This window comes from Diadema setosum, chromosome 15 (genome assembly GCF_964275005.1).
Source record: "Diadema setosum chromosome 15, eeDiaSeto1, whole genome shotgun sequence".
Classification (NCBI taxonomy): domain Eukaryota; kingdom Metazoa; phylum Echinodermata; class Echinoidea; order Diadematoida; family Diadematidae; genus Diadema; species Diadema setosum.
Window position 1 is genome coordinate 28,701,358 of NC_092699.1, and position 21,677 is coordinate 28,723,034.

The 21,677-nt window shown below is 37.2% G+C and overlaps 1 protein-coding gene across 1 annotated transcript in view; it reads right to left on the reverse strand.

Annotated features, from left to right (window-relative positions):
* Positions 1-21,677, reverse strand: part of LOC140238972 (kinesin-like protein KIF1A) — a 167,408-nt gene that overhangs the window by 71,625 nt on the left and 74,106 nt on the right. Inside the window, exons 9-10 of the mRNA XM_072318867.1 lie at positions 15,884-15,904; positions 838-995 (exon numbers count right to left, since the gene is read on the reverse strand). Coding sequence (XP_072174968.1) covers positions 838-995; positions 15,884-15,904 — 179 coding nt within the window. The remainder of the gene's footprint in view (positions 1-837; positions 996-15,883; positions 15,905-21,677) is intronic.

Genomic DNA, 21,677 nt, shown 5'->3' on the forward strand with positions numbered 1-21,677 from the left:
AGCTATGACACCATGATGGAAAGTGTGTCTCCCACGACAACACTGTATTCATATCTTCCTTTGATTAACACTGCCCTATTATCACGGCGAAGCAGTAGACTGACAGGTATATACATAAATGAGTACCTCTGAATTGTATGAACTCATGGTGGCTATGCCTTGCGGGTTCAGATAATGCAGAGGTAATGCGTGTGCACAATTCCTAGTGACCCATACGAAAAGGGGGGAAAAACTGTGTGTCACCTGTTTTATAAAATGGGTCAAAATTCTTTAAAATATGACAAAACATGGAAAATCATGCATCCTGTAACTACCAGATGCATGGTTATAGATAGCGGCATATGTGGAAGGAAAATATGCATGCAGTCAGTGAGAAATGACCACACTGCAACTGACCAATCACATTGCAGAAATTCCCTAGCCGATTTCTTAATTGGTGACTTAGTCCCACTCTTACGATTTGATGTTTGCAATGACTTGTCGATTGGGAAATACACTCCCGAGGTCATTTTAATACTCATATCCAGACACTGAAAAAAAAAAAACACCAACAGAGTAATTACTTTGTTGAAAAATATCATGAAACTACTTGTATGATTCTATCAAATAAAATCTGTTTTATCTCACTTAATTCTCTATAAAAAGGATGTTTAACTCTGGAAAAAAAAAGGAGAGTTACACATTAACATGATGCATGAATCCTCTCTTAGAAACTACCATCCTATCAAAAAGCCTCCCATTAATCTACCATAGCTCTTGAAGTACAAGTAATACGTTGCCCACTCCCTCCCTGCTTAAGACCAAGCCTAGTCACTGAAAAAAAAAAATAAAACCTACCTGAGAGTACTCAGTGTTTCGTCGTAGTTGATATCGGCCGGGCTGAGGGCCGCGATCATGGCCGTCTTTGAGTTGCCGCCGAGGTTCTCTCGCAAGAGCCATGTGAGCACAGAGTCGCGGTATGGAATGAAATCGGACTTCTTCTTCTTCTTGCTGGCCTGTTGACAAAAACAAATAAAGAAAGATGCAGTCAAGTAACCCTCTCTGATAACACAAAGCTTTCACCTGAATGACACAGGGCACAAATTTGTTTTTTTTTTTCCATTCATAAGCATGGCACCACTGTAGGGAATGAAATAATTTTTGGTTTGTGTGTTTCTTTCTTTCTTCACTGGCCTGTAAGTGTGAAGGGGAATATGCAATCATGTATGAAACTTGATTAATGGCAAAACTCCTTTAACCATTTCGGTGACAATAAGTCAAATGTGCACAAATTTCACACACATACATACATGTATGGGCTGGAAATTAATGTGGGAGAAAGAGAGTTAATAATACACACCTCAAGTTTGTTTCCCACCATATGTATGCACACTGCCAACAAATGATATAACAGAATCTGACTTTTTTTTTCTTTTTTTTTTGTTGTTGTTGCTGCAAGCCTAACTTGGTAGTTTGCACAAGCACAACAGCAAGCTGCAAAAGCATGACTCCAATGATCATTGCCTATTATTGTTTTCTACACCTACACATGAGCAACAACAACAAGTGCAACATATTCAAGTTAGCACCTTTGTACATCCATGTGATGGTTACTTGTTAATGGTATTGTTTGTTACTGCGAGCAGTGATTTAAAAAAAAAATGTTCGAACTACCACATTTGATGCATATATGTGTAGGTCAGTTGTATCACAAAAATCTGACCATATAAGATTTTTTGCAATGAAGTATAAAATCTCAATAGATATCATTATTTTTCTTAATAAACCATAACTGCAGATGGTTTAGTGTAGAAACAATTTCATTATAACTATTGTTCACAATTTGTATATTCAACAATACTTAACACTGATTATACTGGTTAAAATTTTTACCGCGGTTGTTTCTATCCCCAACTCACATTCTAAAACTATTTTGAAGCACTAAAGGTGGATTTTTGTTTCATCTGCAAACCATAGATAATGCCTTTAATGCTATACAGGCAATGGTGTAACTAAAATGTATATGGAAGGAAGGGAGTTGATGACATTGAGGAATGAGAGCCATTTGTGTCCCTTTATGTCAGTTTGAGTACTACAACAGCGTATGTCCTTGTGAATAATATATGTGTCCTTGCTGACTATCTTTAGCATCTCCCTCTCTATGGTGCTATGAAACCACTTTTCTGGTTGCCAAGGGCAACTGAAAACAATATTGTTGGGCAAGTGAAATAAATGGGCACTTGTCTGCTAACCCTTTGAATGCTGCAACTGCTGACTGCCACAGTGAACCCTATAGCATTGTACAGACTGTCCAAAGTCCCTGGTACAGAAAGTGTTAAAGGTAGGGGATACCTTTTACAGAACTCCCAAAATGCAGCAAAACATTAAATATGAACCTCAGGGGACTTGTTTAGGCCACTGCTTAGAAATTTGGAAGTCAACAGTTATCTACAATTTGAATAATGCACGAAACTCAACTACTCAGTAGTTCTGTGTGTCAGCCACACTTAAGCATTTTTGTTGCAGTCTTCTGTATTTTTTATCTATAAACACAAATCTAAAAGTATAAGAACTGATGTAATAACATATACAGTGTATGGCAAGAATGTATATAGAAATGTTTGTAAGTTTTGATGAACTTTATTCACAAAATATACATGATGGACACACATGCAGTGCATGGGTCTGCAAAGGTAGCCTAGTAATGTACTGGAATTTACGGTGAGCCCCGAAAAAAATTCAATTCAAAATCTAACGGTCAATAAAAATGTACTAAATGTTACCTTCAACTTTCAAAACTTTATGGGAGTTTCTAAAATGATACTCTCTTCAACATACCGCTGTGTTTACACAACTCTTCATTTAAGGCATGCAAATGGGATTCCCTACCTTTAAAACAGCACAAGGCCCTTGCCTAAATGACAATCCGGGCAAGTACATTACAGCAATAGCCTTGGTTACAATTCAGATGTACCACTTAGTCATGAGTATACTTGCAATCATGCCTTGCATACGTGACTTGTATGCTGACAACAATATTACAGCATGGGGACTATTTGTATATTAGCCCATTGAGGGTAAGCTGATTTTGGCTACAACACGCATCTTCCAAAGACACCTGCCCGAGTTTACTCCGCACTAGTCCTCAGCGTGTTAGGGTAAGCACCCCCTGTACTGAATCCTGAAAGATACAGAGGATCAGCCGATACAAGAGATATAAACATAGTGTCAGAAGAGTTGAAAGATACAGACATATACAAGGAGAGACAGAGAGAAACAGACATAAACAATGAGATTATTATATATTAGTCTAGAAAAAGAAGAGAAATTAAAAAGATAGCAGGAAAGAAGCAAAAGAATCAACAAACAGTGAGATATTGTCGGGGGGGGGAGGGGGGGGGGAAGTGGAGATACTGTTGTAGGAGAAAAAGAGAAACATTCAATGGAGGTACAGTGTAGGTAGAAAGAGCACAGGATCATACAGAAAAGATATACAATATATACACTATGTATGTGATGACAGTGCAAAGTTGGCGTGAGATGGACAGGGATAGTGAATGACTGAAGGGTGAAACCACAGATAGATTGATAAAGAGAGAAAGAATAAGAAAGAGAGATATCAACAGAGAATTATGGTGACAGAACAAGGCAGGGGTCTCGTGCAAAGGGCAATTACTTTTGACATTATGTTCATGCAAAATATTTAGAAAACATTGGACAGCAAATGACACAAGATTGGCACAGAATAAGAGACATGATTAACAAAATGAAGGACATAACGAGGCAGAAAAAAAGAAAGAGAAAGAGATAACATATGGTATATAGATATATCGTGCGTGCATGCGTGTCTGTGAAAGAGATATAGAGAGAGATATATAGAAATATAGAGAGGAAGAAGATATATGAAAGGGATGGTGTGATGAATCATAAACCCTGTCTATTTACAAGGAGACGGAGCCCCTAACCGATGTAATGCACATCAAATAGACGCCCCAACGCCGACACCATTCAGCGCCACACACAGCAAACACTGTACACCCGGTCTCCATTAGTATGACGATGAGCTAACCCCTCGCTGCTTCCGCACCTCGATCCACACAGTACACAGCTCTACAAGGCACGTCGTACGTGGCCACTGACATCGGTTCGGCTGTATTGTACATGTGTAGCATCAGCCTCACACAATCTCATTTAAAACAGGCCTAATGCTATCCCCCCAGTAAATGTGATGCGTGATGTGCATTTTCTATTCCTATCTAAAAACAATGAGAAAATATGTCCGTTCCTTCTCCTTAAACTTGACTTTTTCTGCTGCACTCTTCCAACTCATACTCACAAACTACTAGTAAAGATGGGGAGAATACATTGGTGGCGACAGATACAGCTTTGAAAATAAAATTCCTAAATAGGAATTACAAGAACACATGATATGCATAGTATGGGATGATGAGGGTAAGACAATTTACATACTGGCCCAAATGGCATTCAAAATCATCCTTGCAGATAATATTGTGCCAACAAAAAATGAAATTAAAAAAATTTGCATTCTGTGTTGATGGGGGCAGTTTCTTATCGCATAGATAGATGGACTAACAGACACACAAAGAGACACACAGACAACTATAAATAAGTAGAATACCAAGTTCTCTATTCATGCAAGGATACAATTGGAATTACCCTACACATGAAATAATTGTGATCTGCAAGCATTTTAAAAAAGTACATACTTGCTGAAATATTTTTTCTCAATATATTGTTGTCTTATACAATTGTTATTTGACAAAATAGTTCATTCAATACCACAAAGTGTTTCTTTTTTGTTAAAAAAAAACCCAACCAAAAACTATTGATAATATGTCTTTCTGTTGACAAATGTTGCAATTGTGATGTGGAATGATAGATATCTCGGTAAGAGAAAAAGTATACATGAGTTGATTAAAAGTAAAGGACTACATGCTGCAATATGGTACTTTGGCATGTGAGTGTCTTTGGAATGTGAACAACCCTCAATAAATGAATCATACAATACAATGGTGCTGACATATACATCTATAAAACAAGAGACAGATAGACTGATAGATAGATGGATAGATATATGGATAGATAGATATATAGATAGATAGACAGACAGACAGACAGACAGACAGATAGACAGATAGACAGACAGATAGATAGATAGACAGGTAGATAGATAGATAGATAGATAGACGGACAGATAGATAGATAGATAGATAGACAGGTAGACAGATAGATAGATAGATAGATAGACAGATAGATAGATAGATAGATAGACAGGTAGACAGATAGATAGATAGATAGATAGACAGATAGATAGATAGATAGATAGATAGACAGACAGATAGATAGAAAGGTAGATAGATAGATAGACAGACAGATAGATAGATAGATAGACAGATAGAGAGAGAGAAAATAGACAGATTGATGGATGAAGAGATAGAGAGATATAGAGAGAGATAGAGAAAGAGAGAAATAAACAGAAAGATAAAGAAAGGAAAACATAAAGAGATAGGTAAATAGAAAAAGAGTGAGATATTACATAGAGATAGACTGATAAATAAAGGAGAGATAGATGCAGAGAAAGATATATAGATAGAGAAAAGAGTGATAGTAGAAAGAAATATATGTAGAGAGAAAGAGAGAGATAGATATACAGAAAGATGAGATAGATAGATAGAAAAAAAAAGTGATAGTAGATAGAAATATAGATAGATAAACAAAGAAAAAGATAGATATATAGATAGAGAGAGATAGCCAGAGAGAGAGAGATAAATAGATATGAAAAAAAGATATAAAGAAATAAAGAAAACAGATATACCAGATAAACAATGAGTCATTTTGTCCCCTTTCTTCAAAGATTGAAAAAAATCAACAAAAGGACTAGACAGGTTTCTTGAAACATAGGTTGTTATTCAGGATTTTTGTGCATCACAGTACTGGAACTGTATGTCACATGATATAATATATGACGTAAACAATGTGGAGCTGATAAACCCGTGATGAATTTAATACATTAGATGGGACCCAAATTGGCCAATTGGAGCAGAGCTGGCGGCATGACAAACTGGAGGTTAACATCGAACATGGCAGAACGTGAGAAGGCATAAATATGTGGCCGTTTGTGCGTTGCCGAGCTAGGCATGCAGAATGCACGCTGGCACATACTTGCAGATTGTGAGTATAAATAGGTCTGTGCGTCACAGGGTTTTTGTGTGTGCGTGCGTAAATACACGAGTGTGTGTTTGTGTGTATGTGTGTGTGTGCGTGTACATTTCGGTGCGGGGGTGTGTCTGTGTATGCGTGGGTGTCTGCATGTCTGTTTGTGTGTGTGTTGTGTGTGTGTGTGCATTATGGTGTGTGAGAGCCACATGTGTCCTGTATGTAATGTGTCTATGTTTTTGTGCGCGCCTGTAAGGAAATAATGTGTTTGTGTGTGTGTGTGTGTGTGTGTGTGTGTGTGTGTGCGCGCATTATGGTGGGTGGGAACCATGTATGTCCTGTCTGTATGAAGTGTGTCTCTGTGTATGTGTGTGTCACCTCTCTTTTCAAGGCAGACAGAGTAAACCATCAGAAATGCATCAGCCCCCGATCACACTGATTAATTAAATTAGCGTGGCATCGGCTTCTTCGTCTTATTCCAGCCCCCCTTCCCTCGCACTCCCTCCACTCTTTACTTGTTGACGTTCACTCAAAACCCTCCCAGAGTTTGCCATATGGACGCCTCCTGCAACAAGGCTTGCCTTAGCAAATTGTCAAATTGGTACCATATGGACGCAGAAGTGTCTCACGAATTGAGGCGACCGTACACCGGTTTCACACATTTGTCATTTATGCGAGGAGTGTAGCTATTTTCCTGCTGTGGCTGCAAAAGTCTTGTGCAACACTTCCACGTTTCCAACGCCGCATAACAAATTAGGAATGAAACGTAAAAGACAGAGATGCAAACCAGAATCAGTTTTAGGGATTGGAGCTATTTTGAGGTGTTTTGATCAATCTTAATGATAAGTTAACAGTTTTGATGATTCATTCATTTTAAAATCAGTGGGCATGAATAGACCTACATGTATTGCAATCCAAGGCACAATCTTAATGTGCAAAGATTCACCATATGAAAAAGCACACACATAAAGTGCACATTTCTGTTTGTAATATCTAAACATATGTGAACACACAAACATGATGAACATCATGTGTTGTGTTTTATGCAGACTATTTTCAACTCTGTTTTCAGTAAATAATAGGGAAGATATCAATTGTGGCCATATCAAATGATTTACATCCCCATTAAAAATGAGAAGAAAAAGTATGTACCTCTATCTCTTTAGCATCTCACTCAGCAATGGTGTTTCATCTCCCTTCTCGTCCACTTTGGCCCCATCCACTCACAGCGCAGTGTCTTCAAAAAACATTCCACTTGACTGATCAAGCAATACCTTGCCACGTTTGAGGATTAGCCAGCTTCTGACCCCATTAAAGAGTGCATGCTTGCCCCCCCCCCCTGCCCTCTCCCCATGTAGATTAAAAATATGACACTTCTAGTATTTTGCACTCATACTATCCATAGTACAAAAAGAGGTCTTTTTTTCTACAATCCCTAACTCTTGAACACCCTTATGAAATATATACCCAGTTCATTCTTTTTTTATAAGTAGTATGGCATTAACCTAGATAAACAGTTCTAAAAGCTGGTCAAAACATAAGATACAATGGATAAGTTCAAGTTCTCTATTACACAAGATACATTTGAGACCTAAAGATTGAATTTTCATTCATTTTCCACCTTCATATCAAGCTATTGAACAAAATTGCCTTTTACCAGTTCTTGTTCTTTCGAGATAAGGTGCAAAGGTATGATCATCAATTCACATTTTTTTCCAACATTTCTTTTAAATCTTTCACATATGTGACCCTGCACCTCAAAACAAACAAAAAGTCGCCAGACATGAATTTTTAGTTAAGACCATATTCTGAAAAAGAAGACTTTTAGCTTTAAAATGATGTATAACTCAAATCAAATGGACTCTCCTAACCTATCTAAATATTGGAAAGAAAGCACAAACTCATGAAAAGTGTGAACTGAGAAAAGAGGCTCTGAAGTACAGTGTCTATTCAAGCGCTTAATCTTTACCAAACCGTGCTGGCTGTGCGATGAATGGGACAAAAAACAGGAAGTAAACCACCAGAGTAACAACAATGAAGGGATTATCAAATTAAAGTGAAATTGAGCATGCCTCATTAACACATTCTGTCCATAATTAATGCCAACTTTCAAAGCAGTACCACTATCCTTTCAAAAGTTATTAGAGTTGAAAGTGAAGAGTGTGGACAAGGTTTTTCAGAAATGAAAAAGGGATTCTTAAGACAAACCTAATCACACTATTCTACCAAAAATGTTCGAGATAAACTGCTAAAAAAAACACACTTTCCTGCCCGTTTTATGATACCAAATTTAAGCATAATATAAAAGAAGACCCGCTCTTTCAGAAAATATGAAAAAGTCAAGTTCGGCTAGGTTGACCCATTCACTTGTTTTCAGTCCTCACGCAAAATCAGTATGTGCGACTTTATGTTCGTTTTGAGGTGCACGGTCACATATGAAATCTCAAGTTAATATGAAAAGAATAAAGCCTTGTAAGTTATTGAGCCTGAGAGCAAAGAAATATTTATGACTGCATTTGACGACAGAGATTTATTTTCATGCTTTTTTTTTGGGGGGGGGGGGAGACAGCATCCTTACTTGATCCATCAAGTTCAATGAACAAAATCACAGAATATTGTCTGTTGGCATATTTTTGGAGATAATCGAAGCTGTCACATTTATTCATTACCATTTTTTTCCTTAAATATCTCTGCTACAACTGAGCAGAATTCCATACAGAATTTTCACAAGTGTGAATGCCTACTTCAGTTACATTACAATCATTCATCCTTTAGACATAAGGGTATACACGTCTCCGCAAAGCTACAAGGTCATAAATCTTATGTCATCAATTCTAACGAATTTATTTATATATCACATCACATACAACATCAGGGGAGCAATAAAGAGGCGACATTCACATCAGTGCCCTTAAAATGGGGTCCATGTAACTGACATGTGATCAAAGATCTTCTCAGACTGGATGTAAAATGCAGAAAAGTACTGGCCAGCAAAATGCCATAAGCTAAAGTGTTGATTTTTTTGTATGAGGCTTCCCCTAATACACACAATAACACACACACACACACACACACACACACACACTCAAACAAAAACATAGAGTGAGACATGAAAATATTACTGCATAAATCTGTCTAGAGGAGGAAATGGATGAAATAGAATGGTTTCAGCTTTGTGATAGAATTTACTGTGCTTGATACACATGAATACCACTTTTTGAGTAGAAACACTCATCTTACAGGGAGATTTCTCTTTACTTTTTACTATAATTATTGCAAAGATGACAAAAGTAATGATGAATTTGTTTATTCAGCTCAAATTCTTCACTCAGCTTTCTGATTAATTAGCCAGATGTAAATGGTGAAGAAAACTAAAGGTTTATTGCACTTTTGTCTTTTACTTTTAGTGTGAAATGGATCAAGGTATGATTCTCTATTAAACATTCAGCTCAAATTCTTCACTCAGCTTTCTGATTAATTAGCCAGATGTAAAGGCTGAAGAAAACTAAAGGTTTATTGCACTTTTGTCTTTTACTAGTACTTTTATTGTGAAATGGGTCCAGGTATGATTCACAATTAAACAATGTAGGTTTTGTCTTTCCATTCTTTCTTTCTCTTTCGGGGTGGGGGGGGGGGGGAGGGGGGTAGACTTGGGTCATACTCATATATTCTAGAATAAGTGGAGTTCAGAAATTGGAATTTCCCAGTCGGCAGACATACTTCATGTGTGCAGATAGAAGAACGTACGAACATCGCACATCTAGACGGTAGCCTACTTAGAGAAATTCCAAATTTTCCCCTCCGAGACTGGCGTGCTACACCACTGCTCTCTCCACGCAGTTTCACCTTACGCCAATTAACTCAAATGGTGGAGCCTAGACACTGAAAAATGACTCGTCAGTATTCATTCCCTACTGCCTGAAACAAGGTGATCTCATCCCAAGAGGAATGATGAAAAAAATCTTCTTTCTTTCCATGGTTTCTTCAGTAACTCCAAAGACAGAGACAAAAATAAGAATACCTAAAAATAAAAGTGACAAAAGTCCATTACAGAAAATTTAGAAAAAACAGAAATCATTAAATAATTTCCTAATGGTTGTAGCTTTTTCTTTCATTAAGTAGAATGTTATCTAAACAAATTTAAATGTAAAACATTCATTTGACTGATTATCTATTTCTCCATCACTTCATAAAGGGACTCCAAAGATGCAATAAGCTAAATTTGTACTTGGGTCATTTTTATATTCAGGTATTCATAAGGAAAAAAGAACACCACCATCCACTTTAACCCGTTGAGGACGGTTTGATTTTGCTACAACACGCATTTTCCACAGACACCTGCCCGAGTATACTCGGGACTCGTCCTCAACGGGTTAAAAAGTGGGTGTACCACTTGAAGGAAGGTCTACCAGCTTCCTGTGTAAGAGATCCATAAGGAAGGGAAGGTACAATTATTGAACCTTACAGTAGAAATCACTGGCTGATGGAGCTGAATCTAATATGCAGCATACACATAGCTTTTAAGTTTGCGTGTCCCTCTTGCAATCCTGAAAATTAGATTCTTTTTACAAGCTGGTTTATTGTAGAGGTACAATGTAGGTAATTCAGATCTTTCCTTAGAATATCAAAATTAAAGACTTCTTTATGATGGAGGGGGAAGCAATATTATAGATTTCTAGTGAATTCAATCGGACCGCCAAAAAATCAAAATGTTATTCTTGGTACGAAGGGAGAGTGAATTCTCAAGTGAGATGGGGTTTGTTGTTTATTTTTTGTTTATAGATATATTCCCCCCCCCCAAAAAAAAAAAAAAAATCTGAGGTGTATTACCATAAGATTTCAGACATCATGCTCGAAGACATGATTCTTCAACCAGGGAAAATTTTGTGACACTTGCACAAGGGACTTTCGACCTTTAAGCAAACTGCATGAACGAAATAATATACACTTGTACAGCAGAACTTTAAAACAGACTGCATGGATGGGGGGGGGGGATATCTTATCCACTGTGGATGCAATATGAAAATATATTGGATCTTGAGAGTTGAACACATTTGTAAGAAATCCCACATAACATCTAAATGAGATGATAGAGATCTCATCTCATAACTCAGATTGGTTAGTGTGGGTGCATGAAGAAATGGTCAATCATTAAATTACATTTTTTCTAAGATTCAGCAACTCTATGCCCATCCCACTTAGTATGGTCATCACATCGGAATCATCAAAACTCTGTCAAAATGTATTCCAAGGGATATCATTTCTTCTTCTATGATATAAAAAGAGGGGGATAAGACTAATAATTGTTCTGGGGATTTCAAAGAGAGTTCCAAATTTGTTTCTTCTTTGTGCTCAAATTTCAGTGAAACCTCTTCTATTTTATTTTCTATCAAAATTATCATAAATAATGAAGTGGATTTTTACATTAAGTACAAGTAAAATGGACTGTACACACATACACATTCATGTAAGGTATAATATGTAGACTGATCTTATACAGACGTCTGATGTGTAGATAGAGAAAGAAAATGGGGAGGGCAGACAGAGAGAGAGAAAGAGATCGAATTTAAATTGAATGCAGTCACTGCACTCTCTTAGACTGAAGCTTCTACTCTTTAGAATTCCCCCATCTTGTCCCATTACATGCTACATATAATTTTGGCAGATAGCATGCTCCAGTGATGCAAACACAGAGCTTTCCAGGGCAATTGACATCTATTGTGTAGTGGAGTGGAAAAGACTGCTGGATGCAAGACTAATGTCTCTCTCAGCCTTGCCCCATCACTAGAAGGATCCTTGCTTAACCCATTGTGGATGGATTGAATTTACTACAACATGCATTTCCCATACACATTTGCCCAGGTATACTCAGGACTCGTCTTCAAAAGATTAATGTATCGTCCTAGTCTCCATGACAATGAAGCATCTATCACATACACACACACAGTCATACACACTCACACACACACACACACATAATCTCATAAGAACTAGATAACCATAACCACAACCATACCACATGGAAGTTACTGATTGCAATAACATTCATAGTCACTGATGCTCATATAAAATGGGGGAAAAAAAGATTTCACATGATATAAATCATTTTGGTGAGATCTGCTAGCAGGGCCAGATATCCAGCACAAAACAAGTGACAACAAAAGCACTGGGGTAACAAGTAACAGATGCTAAGGGAAAAGTAATGGGCAATGTAAAAGCAGGACAGTGCAGGCTAAGTAGTTATAATAATTGCAATAATAACGTGGTAGTATAGTCATAGAGTACTTACAGTAGTTAGAAAAAAAAAAATGTTATAAGTATTGTTATCATTTTCATCATCACCAGTATCACTATTGTTTTCATCATTGAATAGGAGAGGTAGTAGCACGTAGTAGTATTCATATTAAAAAATAGTGGTGAAAGTAAGAGAAATGGTTAAAAGTAAACATAGAAATAGAACATGGTTGAATAATGAAGTACAGTAGTGGTAGTTAACTATATTCATAGCATATCAACTGGTATATGTAGGAATTCTTGTCTCCTAATCTTCATCACCAAGTTCATTTGCAACCTAGGCAAATGAGAAATAAATCCACTCTAAAATTTAAAAGAAATCTTGCCAGTTTTAAAGTGTTTGACTGCCCTTCATGACATCAATGTCCTATCCAAATGGTAAAATTATCTCCAGGCCAAGAACAGGACAGTTTTGACCACGAAAGGCTACCAGGGTCAGATCACTTGGGTGGAACAAGGAGGGGGAAAAGTGATTCAGAACTTCCACATCTAAATAAGATGACTTAATTTCTGGAGACCCTAGCACATTATCTTCAGGAGAGATTTCATGGGACAAAATGGGTTGGGGGGGGGGGTATTGTTGAATATATGGAATACCAACTTGAGCTGTAGTTGATTTGAGTGAATTCCTCGTTAAAAAAAAAAGAAATATATATTGTCGCTGGGGCGACAAGACCTCGTATCTACAAAATGTCAAATGTTAAGGAGAGCCAAAAAACATGGCGGCCAAAGCACTGTGGCGAATGGGATAGCCTTTCCTTTGACATGCCTTGGTGGCTTCATTTTTGGAGTAAGACAGTTGGGATTTGGACAGGACATCACTTAACCCATTATTTGACCATTAATCCAAAAGAGTCATTTTCACCAAAATTGCAGATACAAGGTCTTGTCACCCCAGCGATGATATATAAAAGTAGAAAAGTAGATGAAAATGTGTTCTTCCTGAAGTTATTTTATCCTTACAGGGTCTATTCTGTGTTGCCAAAGACCTTAAGAAATTGCTTGCTATATAGACACATTTCACCTGTATTATGTTCAAGGTTCATCAGATCCTTTAAAATTCATATAGTTTTTTTTTAGAAAAGTGATATGACATCTTATTGCTATAATCCCCATGAATTTGATTAAAAAAAGAGACATGTAAACCATAGGATTCCTTGCCACACTGTTTCAACAATGCAACAACTGGACAGACTGCAAAATAACAATAGAAGGTCGATTAAAATTCTTTTTATTTTTTTCTTGTAAGTACTGAATTTCCTTTCAAAAAATAACTTAACCCAAAGACAAAGCTCCCATCAAAAGGAAGTACATTGACCAAATGTACATGTATCCTGATTGGGGGGGGGGGGGATAAGAAAAAAGAAGCCTGCTCTAGAAACTCATCTACTTTCTCGGTTGTTGTTGTTTGTTTGTTTGTTTTTTAAATCACATTTTGGTACTGTGACAGACATTTCATACCGAGCATGAAGGGAGTATATTTAAGAATGTGGTTTTTAAATTTTCAGTTCTACCAATCAAAAAGCTCCCATCAAAAGGCAGTACACTGAAAAAAAATGTATCCTGATGGGGAAAAAAAATAGGAAAAATGAAGCCTGTGCTGGAAACTCATCTACTGTCTTGGTTGTTGTTTTTTGTTTTGTTTTGTTTTTTTAATCACATTTTGGTACTGTGACAGACATTTCAAACCGAGCATGAAGGGAGTACATTTAAGAACAGATTTTTTCTTTTAAACTTTCTATTCTTCTGCCAATCAAAAAGCATCCATGCATAGTTTCCAAGAAATGCTGCTGTCACCCAGTTATTTGTGATGTGGTACCAAAAGTGTGTCAGTGTGGTTTCTGAAAAAGGAATGTAGATTTTGCAGAAGGCGTGTTTTGCCCGAAAGTGTTCTGCAGCAACATTCTCAGGTATCCAGACGTGTGAGGATTTGAGAAAAAAAAAAGTCCAAAATAAGTCGTGCGAGAGCCTCGTGATCAAATTCTTTCCAGTAAACTAGACTAACCCCTGCAAGCCAGGTGCCGGTTTTTCTTTGACTCTCAGATGTTGTTTGTTTGGGTCTTTTTTCTTTTTTCTTTTTTGGATTTTGGGTTTTTTCCACTGATTTTTCTCTTTTTTGTGGTTGTTCTGTTGCATTCTGTTCAGATGATCGATGGAAGTCTCTCAATGTGGGACAAGAACAAGACAAATCAATAAATCTTGTATGACCTCCAGATCCTGATATTTTGTATCGTTTTTTTTTTTTTATTATTCATTTAATACTGCATCATAATTGGCACTCTAGATCACTATGATGTGTTTGATTCAATTAATGCATTCATTTTTTTTTTGGGGGGGGGGGGGGGAAGTATTGTATACCCTGCTACTATTCATGTACAACAAGTTTGTAATTGGATTGCATATTTTTAATGATAGGAACACTTTAAAAATCAACACCTACTGAAAGAACTTACAACCCATAAAGTAGAAATTAATTCATATATCATCCTCCCATCAATCCACGTTATACTCCATGGAATAGATTACAAGATACTGTTTACATGCCACTTCAAACTTTCTCTTCTCTTCACTCTCTCTCTCTCTCTCTCTCTCTCTCTCTCACAGCAGTAAAGAGCATGCAAGTTTTTGCTAAACATTACACACACACAAAAAAAGTTTCATTCATTTTCTTGTTATCCGTTATATGTATCCACAAGATCAGGTAACACAAATTCCTTTTTGTTAGTTGTGATCCACGTGAAGAATTGCATTTACAGTAACTGTTATAACACAAAGTGGTGATTATGATACAAACTCAAAACTCATTCTGTTTCAAACATTCAGTCTACAACTTGCATTCTAATGTTTATGAAGAGATGGACTTCAAAATCACATTATCCTTGCTTGCTCAGCTCTTATAGTAGTGCTCATGCAGAACAAGACGGCCTTTGAATAATGTCACTTTGCTACAAATAATCACGTAAGTATTCATGTAGAAGACTTTCTGCTGCACATCTTCAGTTCATCTCTTTTTCTTCGTTTTTTTTTTTTTTATTTATGATATGAACCTGAAATCATTACAGGTCTTTCTGTCTTTATTTTTCAGACAAGGTCTAAAGTCTGAAGATGCATACAACTTTAATACACAAGGGATGAACACGACACCGACAATATATTGACGCATATCACACTCGGGGAGACACATACGAACAACTACTGTAGAGCAAATTCTGGACTTTAAAAAAATGCACTTATATTCAAAGAGGTGTCATGCTATACATTTCACATATTTTGACAACTTCACTACATTTTATTTTTATTTTTTGACAAAACCTGCATAAACACACACAAAGCAATAATAAATCACGCTGACATGCAGACACTAGAGTTTAGCCACACCATTCACACACGATATATACACAATATTTCACTGTTACCATGACAACTGTCTCACCTTGTCACTTGGCATGTTTGACTATAGGAGTGACAATATTAACAGAAAATGGAAAAAGAAGAAGAATAAAGAGGTTAGTATGCTTGGGTAGGTGTGGTCAGATGGTGGAGGATTAATTCAAAGGGAAATAGTCTCAGGAAAATATGTGACCCGCTACAACAAAAGGATCCAAAAGTCGGTTGAGGACAATTTTCTGAAAATGACATGACATTCTTCCCTTACTCTTCTACTCTAATTTCATTTATAGCACAACTCATGAAAGTACTCGGTTGCGGAGATAACAATGACTTTATTAGCGCATGTCAAGTGGTTGAGGAAATCAGAGTTTTGAGAGAAATGCCTTGAAAATTTTCCTTCTGACGCTAACATGATCAAGGGGAGGCGAGACAGTTTTCACCGCTTGACAATAGAAGGTATGCTCCTAGCGACCTCCGCGATGCTAATTCAAGCTTAGTGCCAGCGGTCTACGCTTGACCAAACAGTAATCAGGATGCCACGCACTGACCAATAAGATCATTCCCTCGTTGCTAGGGGCGGAGTCTAGTTGCGGCGCTAAATCCCAATCTTCGGACTTGTTTCTGTTACGTTGAAAGTCTGAAAATCATGGTCCAGAAAAACGCTAATTTCTTGCCTTTCGTTTAGTCATTTAGCTTAGAAATTTCGGCAGATGATAGACAAAACATTAGACTACAAAATTATACCAAAAACAGAAATCCTATTGTTTTGACCAATTTTGATGATGTGACTTCAAACTCGATTTTTTTGACTCAGCCTTCAGCGACTTTAGGATCCTTTTGTTGTAGCGGGTCACATATTATGGCGAGCTTGAGTACAGAAGGAAGTAATATGGGCTACATGTCAACAGCAGTATCCCATTTCACACTGCAAAGAGAACAGGTTAATCTTCCTGCACCTGTCATTACCTCATCATGCTTTGTGTGCATAGAGGTAGACTTTGCAGTACGGTGTGAATGGCACCCAACAATACCACTGTCCCCTTTCACACCGCTTCATGAATACAGGAGCAAAAGCAAAGCAAAGCACAGTGGCTTTTAAGGCCCAGCCAAAATCGACATGATATGAATTGTAGAACATGTGCTGAGAATACAGCCTGCACATTCATATTCTGGGGTACCCACCCTACATGTTTTATATGTATACACTGTATCTGTTGCAGTGTGTTAGGGCCCTACATGCATACACTGTAGTATTCAACAGTTTTTCATGCGAGCGGGAGTGTCTGTGAGTAATATGCATTTTATTTCAAAAACTTGAGGATGATTCCATCAATACTTGACTACCCAAATGGTGAAGTGGCTGTTAATGCCACCCAGGAATACAAGATTTAAACAAAGCTATTCTTTGTTCGTTCCTGGGATAACACAAAGTTATATCAAACCAACCAAAAATATTCAGAAGGTGCAACCCATTCACAAAATTACTTTAACATTGCATCATCAGTTAGAAATTAGATGCATAATTACTGTACATGCATATTAAGTGCTTCAGTATTAAAAAAAGAAAAAAAAATCTATTAGAGTAAATGACCCTTTGCATCTTTCATAACACTGTCAATCCGACACATGCCAATCAGGGCCTGCTAACTCCATATAAAGATGACATTGATATAGTCACTGCACTATCATGTGATTAACCAAAACGTGCTGTTGAATGCGCAAAAAGGTTAATGATCAGGGGCCCGTTTCATAAAACTTGTCATCAGTGACAAGTTGTCATAGATGTGACAAGCTACTGAAATCCTTGCATCTGATTGGATGAGAGCAAATTTGTCATAGAAATGTGTCAGTTGTCACTGATAACAAGTTTTATGAAACGGGCCCCAAATGAGGTAATCTGGGTGCACAGCAGTCCATGCACTCATGATTTTGCTGCTCCCGTCTGTCAAATGCACGCACTTTCTATAGTGACAAATGCATGACCTCATGGCTTTTGGATACAATGTGTGCCCTGTACTCATATCGCAAAGACTGTATCTATTATTGTTCTTGTCATTATGATGAGTATCAATGTAGGAGAAACTGCATTTGGTTCCCAGGCTAGGTTATTGTGTTCAATGCATTACAACCCTTGCTTTACAATCAGCAATCCTCATTGAAAAGGACAAAGAAGCTATAGAAAAAGAAGAAAATTTGTCATGTAAGGTATTTCATCATAGCAGATATGTTTCTAACAAGTTCCAATCATAATTTGATGGTTCTCACCATGCAAAAGGAACCCAAAAAAAAACTAAAAGAGAGGTACTTTAACCCACTGAGGACGGTTTGATTTCGCTTCAACACACATTTCCATTAGAAGCTTGCCCGAGTATACTCAGGACTTGTCCTCAACGGGTTAAAAGCAATGACTTTTTGACAGTGAAACATCCTTACCATCACATATTGAATCATAGGATTTGCAAATCAAGAACGTTTTTTTTTTTAAAAAAGAGATTAAAAAAAGAAGATTGGTATTATGAGGATAGAAAATGTCATCTATGCATGAAATCCCCTGGCTATTTTGGGGTTCGGTGCCAATGAGAGTTTCACAGAAGCTGCCAGAGAGGACCTCGAAAAAGAGACAGGAACACGTAAGCCTACACTGCTGAGGAAGAGCTTACCCTAGGGGGAGATACTGTGGAGGAGGCAGAGCATCTCGACTTTGGGGTTGAAACGGGAGAAGGATGCGGGCATTATTAGGCAGTGCAAGGAGACGTCTGCTGAGGAGTGGGGAGGAGGGCGGGGGTGGGGGGACGGAGGAGGAGGAGGAGCTAGGGTTGGTATAAGGGAGAGGGTTAGGAGGATGGAGGAGGAGGAGGGGTTGGTATAAGGGAGAGGGTTAGGGAGAAGGGAGAGGGTTTGGGGAGGGGGCGGACATGGCTGTTTGCTTTAGACAAATTCACAGGACACTTGACCTCCAGCTCGGCAGGGACACGTTCTGAGGGCATGGGTGGGTGGACGACACTGATGCGGCAGGATTTCTAGAAATTTGGAGCAAAGATGTGATGACAGCTACACGTGGGTGTGGTTGTATGATGTGGGTAGTTGATGGTGTTCTCAATACATCAAGGATCGCCAGCAACGAAGGCCAGTTGTGGGGGGGGGGGGCACATTTATGTTATCTTGGCACTGTATCTGGTCTCACATGGGAGTGGTTCACTTTGATATATCAGGTGCATCTTGTGGATGGTAAAAGAGTAAAGGTGATAAGGGCTGCTAGGTTGGGGTGCAGTTTTGTATGTCCAAAAGCATTAAATGGAGTGGGGTTTCCCATATAAGGTGTATAGGTTGAGACGGTTGCCATAGCAACCATGATGAAGCATCATCAGGGAAGGATGGAGGAAACTCATCAGGGGGTAGTAGCAAGATGTGATGTAGAAGGTATAGATATTTTTAAGGAAGGAGAGGTAAGTAACAAGGAAACACAGGATGAAATGTCAATGATTGATAAGTAGGATCTTCAGCAAGGGGGCGAGGGATATCAAAGTATCAATATTGCCTCATGCATTGTGGCTTGTAATAATATGTATGTTCTGTTTAGAAACATACTTTAATCATTTTTTTTTTCATTTAAACCATGCTTCATACTTTTTTTTTTAATCTAAAGCTTCATGTCACATTGTGTTAAAACAAATTGTTCATGAAATACTTTGCCCCACATTTTGAAAGAGGGAAAAATATGCAGTGTCTGCAAATTTTAGGCTTTGATGGAGAGGAAAAACAGGTAAAAAGTGCAGCAAAAAAGGATACAGGAATCTTTAAATTATGTTCCAATTGTTTAAGGTGAAATCATTTGATTCTGGGCGCTGGTAGGTTGCCTTTGCCAGAATATCAATGATATGCCATTATACTAAATTCTCACTTTAGTGAGGGGTAAAGCATGTGATGGTAGCAGTGCTCTGCATTTCGAAGAGTGATAATAGAAACAAAGATACTCAATAACAAAACTTAAAAACATTCTTGCAGATCTAGCTTGATCTATCTGACTTGTGAAACAGTAACATCCAATGTCAAAGAAGCTTCTTCTTCAACTTGTAATTCTGTCTACTACTAACTTATATGCACAAGTCTCTTCTTCACATGTTTAAAGGTACTGTTTACCTTTGGGAGCAGTGATTTTCAAAAAAAAAAAATGTTTGATATGTCACATTTGATACATATGCATAGGTCAGTTGAACCACAAAACAACCTACCATAGAAAAGAATTGTAATGAAGCCTAAGATACAAATGGAGGAATCATTATTTTCCCCACTAAACCATAACTGCAAATGGTTTAGTCAAGAAAATTTTTTAATAAAAAAATTGTATACCTAACGATACTTAACATTGATAATACTGATTCAAATTTGAACATTGGTTGTTTCTATCCCTAAATCACATTTTAGAACTATTTTAAAGCACTAAAACTGGGTTTTTGTTTCATCTGCAAATAGTAAAGAATGCCTTTAAATTCTTTTATCTGCCTACATGTCTGTTTCCAAGTAAACGGGGGATGATCTTAATATATTAAATATATTCTTTTAAAAAAACTTTGAGTACATGGTGATGACTTACCATTTAATATTAGCAATACTCTATACTGGTATTGTCTGTTAAATTGAACATGGAGAGGAGATCTCGGTGGGTGTTTATCTGTGCAGTTTCATGCAGTGTAATATTCATAGAGATGTAGGTATATGCTCCATAATTCATGTATACTATCCGTGGATTTGACTGCTATTTGCAAAGGAGCTTAAAAGAATTTTACAGTTTTGGCTAAGATGGGGGATTCAGATTTTAACTTTTTGCGATATACTTAGAAACCACTTCTGAAATATTATATAAAATAGCATACAATTCTAAGAGAAATTTGAAACCTATCTTATGAAAATCAATTTTGAAATGGCTGAAATTTATGAAAAGAAAGTCACAAAAAGAGGCCCTATTAAAAGATGGGTCCCATCTTTTAATAGGACCTCTTTGTTTTTCAATATCTCAGCAATTTCAAAACTGATTTTCATTAAATAAACTTTCATTTTAGAATTGTATGCTCTTTCATATTTTCACAAGTGGTTTCTAATAATCTCACAACAAAGTTGGAAACCTGAAGCCTTCTAAAATGAATTGTAAAATTCATTTTAGAATTGTATGCTCTTTCATATTTCACAGGTGGTTTCTAATAATCTCACAAGAAAGTTGGAAACCTAAAACCCAATCTCAACCAAAACTATACCAACCCTTTAAGTCTAGAATTATGCTTGTATTTATACATTTGTTTTGACAGCATGAGAGTTTTTTCCCAAGTCATACATAAATCTGCAGATTAGAAGCATTTGTCGGATTTATTCACCCAAATACCACATTCCTTGTTTGCTTTGATCACATCTAAATTACATCAGCATCAACAAGTACAGCTTTCCAGAAAAACAAATAAATATATATATTTCCAAAACAACTTTATATCTTGGAAACTCAGTGTTTCTGTGATGTCAATGGCCTTCAGCACATGTTTCAATTCAGTTGAATAAACACATTTTCATAAAATTAATGATTCTTGATTCGAATTGTTTTTAATGCAACTGATTGACACACTGCTGCTCATCGACGTAAGCACCAATTACTAAGTGTTTTAGTAGTAGCCATGATGATAAAAATTCATAGGCATAAATATTCTGGTTGAATTCGAACCAATGATCTCCCAATTACCCTACAGGCACTGTATCCACTAAAGTACCAAGCTTCCATCTGAAAGCCAGTGCTGGTTCTAATCTTACAGCATACAGCAGGTATTAAATACTTATTTTCATATATCATTACG